At 34.8% G+C, this 5,755-nt stretch overlaps 1 protein-coding gene across 2 annotated transcripts; it reads right to left on the bottom strand.

Annotated features, from left to right (window-relative positions):
- On the bottom strand, positions 1-2,633 carry LOC142618763 (cyclin-dependent kinase inhibitor 4-like). 2 transcript variants are annotated; one of them, XM_075791778.1, is made up of 3 exons: positions 2,167-2,633; positions 549-731; positions 1-447 (listed from the first exon to the last, which is right to left on the bottom strand). In XM_075791778.1, the coding sequence occupies exons 1-3, from the start codon at positions 2,502-2,504 to the stop codon at positions 378-380; spliced, it is 591 nt and encodes a 196-aa protein (XP_075647893.1). In that variant the 5' UTR covers positions 2,505-2,633; the 3' UTR covers positions 1-377. The 2 variants fall into 2 exon arrangements, with proteins under 2 accessions (XP_075647893.1, XP_075647892.1); XM_075791777.1 differs by having other exon boundaries at positions 549-740.
- Between the last annotated feature and the right edge of the window lie 3,122 nt (positions 2,634-5,755).

Consider the following 5,755-nt stretch of genomic DNA (forward strand, 5'->3'; position numbering starts at 1 on the left):
TAAAACAAACACAAATAAAGAGAAGAGTTGATTTATTTCCAAAGAGACACAGTTGATTGTTCATCCTAACCTAAATATAGACAAAACTGAAATATTAAGAAAATACTGGAAATGAAAATCTAGTTAATTAGACATACTGCTTAAACATTACACTTGATGAATCTATCCAAAACCTATAACTACCCTACCCAATCTCCTCTCCAATGATTCCTCCTCTTGAAGGAGGGATTTTTGATTTTCTAAGTTGGTTAGTGTGTAATTCATAAGCTCTGGTTATGTTACCGACAGCTAAAATCGGATGTCTTAGTGCTAGTTAATTTACATGCACTTCCCTACACTTGCAATGCTCCGCCATAAATCCAGTTAATGATCTCGGCTTAGGGAATTATCTGCACCCATTCGTACCGTCCTGGGAGGGGCAAGTCACTCACAAAATCAAAGTTGTACCTGCAAAAATCATAAATACAATTAAGAAGAGAGTTATTATCGCAGTTTTACATGAAAGAACAACTAGCAGTACACTGCTGATAAATAAGAGTCATTTTTACTTGTCAATAGATAATCTCTGATGCTCCTGCTCAGCACAGGCAAAGAACTCTTCCATCTCCTGTGTTGTTGGGATGCTCCTAACTCTTTGGTTAGTTTCAGTAGAAGTTCGCCTGGTTGTTGAACCCGGGGTGATTCCTATAGAATCTGCGTCCCTTATCAGACTACAAGCCGTGCTCTCCCTGCTGCTACTCCTATATGCAAAACACCAATATATATCACAATCCAACAATGCATGCATAACTGTATTAAATTTTGAATACACAACCTAATAAGGAATAATTTTTAAAGTTAAGAGATCTACAACCTTTTTTTGTCACGAAATACAGGCCCCCCCCCCCCCACAAAACAGAGTATCCCAGATGCGCGTTTTGGTCAGAAACTAGGCCCCATGAATAGGATATATCATTGCAAACACAAAATTATTGCTGACAGTATTGCAAATATTAAATTCATTATCCCTTTCTAGTATCATTGAAGCAGCACCGAGCACCTCTAGAAGGACCAAGAGGTGAACTGAATTTACATATCCAATTTCAAGGAAGGCCATATTTACATTGATAAAAGTTTATCTGATATGAAAAAAAAAAAATATATATATATATATAGGCCTTAAAATTCAATGACAACGACTTACAAATTTTTTATGTCAATTTCTTGGTGACCTTTTAAGTTTTTTTTATGTAAAGCAGTAAGCGCAAAAATTGCAATTATTAAATCCTGCTATGCTATGAGATACCCAAGCTGCAGATACATAAACTGCATTAAAGGCCCTCTCACAAAGTCACCATCTTTTCATGAAATAATTTATATCACGGGTTTTTTTTTTTTTTTTGAGAAACTTATATCACGGGTTTTACAAACATTGAGAGATCAGATAAACAGTGAAAATATCAGAAGCAAAGGCAGACCCATCCAAAGGAAAAAAAAAATATATATATATATATATATATATTTTTTTTAAGGACAACATGCCAAACTCAAAGAATCACACATGTTTGAGAGCACCAAAGAGAAATCAAGAAGAAAACGAGAAGATTGTGATTGGACACGACATAATTTACACCCAAGAGTACATTATTAGGTTATGAAATCCACCCAAAATATTAAAAGATAATAACAAATAAAAAAAGAACCAGACATAATTTGAAAGAAAAAGGCCCTCCCTGAGTCCACCAAAGTTGTGGAGAAATATACCTCCTTTATTATTATTTTTTTCTTTTCTATTTTTTTTTCAAAGTTGCATAAGCAGAACAGAAAAAAAAAAAAAAATCCAAGATTCTAATAATTTCAATTTTCAAGCTAGCTAAGATTTTTTTAACCCAAAAAAAAAAATTACAGTAAAAAATAGAAACTAAGGACCAAGTAAGAAAGAAGGGGTTTTTTTGCTTTTAAAGCTAAGGTCCACCACAAGTACAAAAGTGAGGAAAAAGCTGAAACAAAAGACTTAATTAAAAATATGATCTTTACTTACTCACAGAACAGAAGAGAAAAAGGACACCAACCAACCAAGTAAGCATTCAAATTGAAAATTTTGCAAATGCATTGAAAAATAAAAATTATTAAAAAGAAAAGAAAAAGGGCATATAATAATAATATATATAAGAGAATGAACCGAACCTGTCTCTGTCGCTGGCATCAAAGTCCAAATAATTATTATCTCCAAAGGAAGCAGAATCAAAAAGAGTGGAATTGGAAATGGAAATGGTGTGGGGTTGTTGTTGTGGATTTGGTTTTGTTGAAGGAGAAGTAGTAGTAGTAAGGAGTAAAGGAGGTGGTTTGTGGAGGCGGCGGCTGCGGAGCTGAAGGTAGGAGAGAGAAGAGGAGTCAAATTTTTGTGGATTCTGGGCTGCTGCTAATAAGCTTTTGGCTCTTCTTCTTGTGCATATACCAATGGAGGACACCTCCATCACCACCGCCACCTTACCTTCCTTCGATTTCTTCATATACTTTCCCATTTTTCTCTCCTCAGAGAAGAAGAATGGAGAAAAATAAATAAAAAGAGTTTTAGGTTTGGGACACGAGGGAGAGAGAGAGATAGAGAGAGAGAGAGAGAGAGAGAAGGCCGGAAGGAAGGGGTCTTTTTAGGTAACATCTAACAGCAGAGAAGCACTTTATTAATATTCTCCTCATATTCTTCTTGGTGGGCCCTTCCTCCCTTCCCTCCTTCTTCCGTTTCTTTTTTTTTTTTTAGTTATTATTTTTAAAGGGTCTTGTTGATATAGAATAATTTTTTTGAGAGAAAATGATAGTAGAATTTATTAATTAAGAAATATAATAAACAATGAAAAAGAAAAAAATGAATATATAACTCCTTTTTTCTCTTTTGCATCGTTAGTATACGCTAGAATAGCACAATTATATCATAAACAGAGAAAAAAAGTAAAAATAATAATAATAAATAATTCAAAATTCAAACTACTTAAAGAAAAGCGAATCATCTCTTGGATGCCCAAAAAACTTGAAAAACTGCCAAACAACACCTTCTTGAAATACTTGGACATCAAAATGATAATTTTTTTTTTTTCATCTTAGGAATGTCTTCATACCCGACATAGTTGCCCTTCAACCTTCATTGTTCCCATAGTTAACACAACACCTTGCTCATTATCCGCAATTCTATGTTTCTTTCCTCTCTTAACATCCATAGCCTCCTTATTCAAATTTTCTGCTTACTTCCTTTTATGCCCAGGGTCCACGTCAACAATTAAAGAATTATTAAGAATATGAGGTCTTATGGTAAGCCTCTTCCAATTCTTCATTGTTTTTGGACTTCCAATTGTAGACTCCTCCACGGACTCAACTTTTTTTGGGCTATGCAAAGATTGACTCACTCCTTTATCTTGATTACCACTTCTTTTGGGCCGACCCTTACTAGTATTTTTGTTTCCTTGCACATTATCACAGCCAACCTTAAAACCTATCTCAAATTTCTTAAAACCCGATAGAGATATTTTCTCACTTTGTTTCCCCATTAAGTCACGATTGAGGATGACAGTATCCTTATCCATGACTACCACCTCAATCAAATCAGAGGAAATCATGCTATTATCTAGCACGCAGTTAGTTGGAGTCGCTTTTGAATTTGAAAAATCTGAATCGGTTTGGATGGCACAATCAGTCTCTGTAATCAACTCCTCAAAAATGAGAACGTGATTCTTCACAGTCAAGATTGCATCCTTCTCGACTGTAACACCACCATCTGCTAGAGCACCGTCGAAGCTACCACCTTCAGGTTGACTGCCTGACTGCGTTGAAGACATTTGTCCACTTCCAATTTTTGGATCACCCTGCTCATTTAACTTCCATTGTGAAGAAACCCAATCCCCCTGATCAGCTTGGACATCATCATTCTGCCGCCCTGGGCTACATCTTGCTTTGTTTGCATTGCCATGACTTTTACAATACCCCACCTTCAACCATTCCCCATAAGCAAGACACCCCTGTTTTCGGTCCATTGGAATAAATTAGTTGTTAAATCGTGTGATGCACGGATTTATATCATATTTGAACTATACATTAGGGTTGTTCAAAAAAGAAATGAAAAAAAAAAGCACTACAAAAGAAATAAATTGTACAGAATGAAATGGTGAAGGAAAAAGAGATGTATTGTAAAAGACATAGGATAAAGTTTTCTAACTAATTTTGCTGTTAAACACTCCATGTCTACATAGCACATATAAATAAATCCATGTCTAGACATTTTTAATGCAAAATTTTCTTCACTTTTGCTTACTTACCATGAGGTGATTAGCATAAAATAAAAATTAAAAAATAAATTCCACAACAAAGAAATACACCATATGTAATGAAATGGCATAAATTAAAAAAGTGTATTACAATAGTCATCGCATGAAATTCTATCTTGGTTGTTATGGTATTTGTTTCAAAACAAGATTCAAAACAACTTCTTCATCAACTCCTTTTTCAATGTTTTGATTTGATCTTCCAACCCAAACATATTATGCTCAGATGAATCCAATGACTTCTATCCACATTTTACTTTTATTTTTTATTTTTTTATTTATTTATAGATTATTCATTAAACTGGAAAATCATAAACAAGGCTAAAAAAACTCTAGCAGAATAGACTCCATCTAAACTAATAAAGAAAAAGAAAACCTAACTTTCCTAGCTAAAGCATGAGCCACAAAGTTGCCCTGTCTTTTATTATAAGAGAAGGAGTGATCTCTTGGAGCCTGTAATAGACGTATAGAGCCCGTTTGTTTAGGCGTATTGAGAGAGCTAAACGCCCGTTTAGCAAATCGCAGAAATCACGATACGTTTGGCTGGGCGAAATTGGTGGGATTGCGTTTTTGAAACAGCAGATTTTCACGTTTCAGGAAAGGCAATTTTCCATTGCGATTTCGATACCGCGCGATTTGCAAATCGTGATTCCGCTCATATTTTTTGCTGAAAATCCAAAAATAGCCTCTGGCTTTACCGTTGTGTCTACAGTCCTCTCCCTTCACCATATATAAATCCTTAACCCTCTGCCTCAACGCATCAGTTTCACAAGGATTGGTTCACGATTTCTTTGTTTTTGCTCGCTCCGTGTATCGCCGTTCTTCATCGCAATTCCGAGTAACTATTCTCCATTACCCATCTTTGAATTTATGATATATATTTGGGCTTTTGGCATGTTGGTTTACACCATTTTAACTCAAAATATTAGAAATTATAGATTTGTTGTTTGTTATTCTTTGCCGATAAGAGCTCTCTGTTTCACGAGACGACCCTCCATGGTTTTCTTCTTTGTACAATGTGATTCTTACAGTTGTAGTTTTTTTTTTTTTTTTGGTTTTATTTTTGTTGGCGTGATCTTGTTTGATTCTTTTATTGAATATGTTTGATTCTTTGTGGTTGTAGAACTTACCTAGGAAACTTAGGGAGATTTTGTTTAATAAATGTGAGAAAGTGCCCGGAAAATGTAGTCAAGGTTCTTGCTTGGTCTTAACCGAACTGCGCGGATGTCGATGTACTCCAAGTAAAGGATATCAAAAGCCGCAGAAAATGTAGCATCCTAATGACAACTATGGATTGCATGTAAAGTCCTATGTTGATTGGTTCAATTTCCTTAGTAGACGAGAGCACGTACACTACTTTATTCATCACAATTAATTAGTTTTGGACTAACAATATGTGAAATTGCAAATATTGCAGTGAAAAAAACAAACCAAATTCATGATTAATTTGTGAAAACAACATA

Source organism: Castanea sativa, chromosome 12, assembly GCF_040712315.1.
Source record: "Castanea sativa cultivar Marrone di Chiusa Pesio chromosome 12, ASM4071231v1".
NCBI lineage: Eukaryota > Viridiplantae > Streptophyta > Magnoliopsida > Fagales > Fagaceae > Castanea > Castanea sativa.

Bases quoted from the DNA above. Each gene is read 5' to 3' on its own strand.
- LOC142618763 (XM_075791777.1), bottom strand. From the start codon at position 2,504: ATGGGAAAGTATATGAAGAAATCGAAGGAAGGTAAGGTGGCGGTGGTG. The intron at 741-2,166 runs GTTCGGTTCATT...TTTTGCATATAG, and splicing joins GATGCCAGCGACAGAGACAG to GAGTAGCAGCAGGGAGAGCA. The intron at 448-548 runs GTAAAAATGACT...TGATTTTTGCAG, and splicing joins CAGAGATTATCTATTGACAA to GTACAACTTTGATTTTGTGA.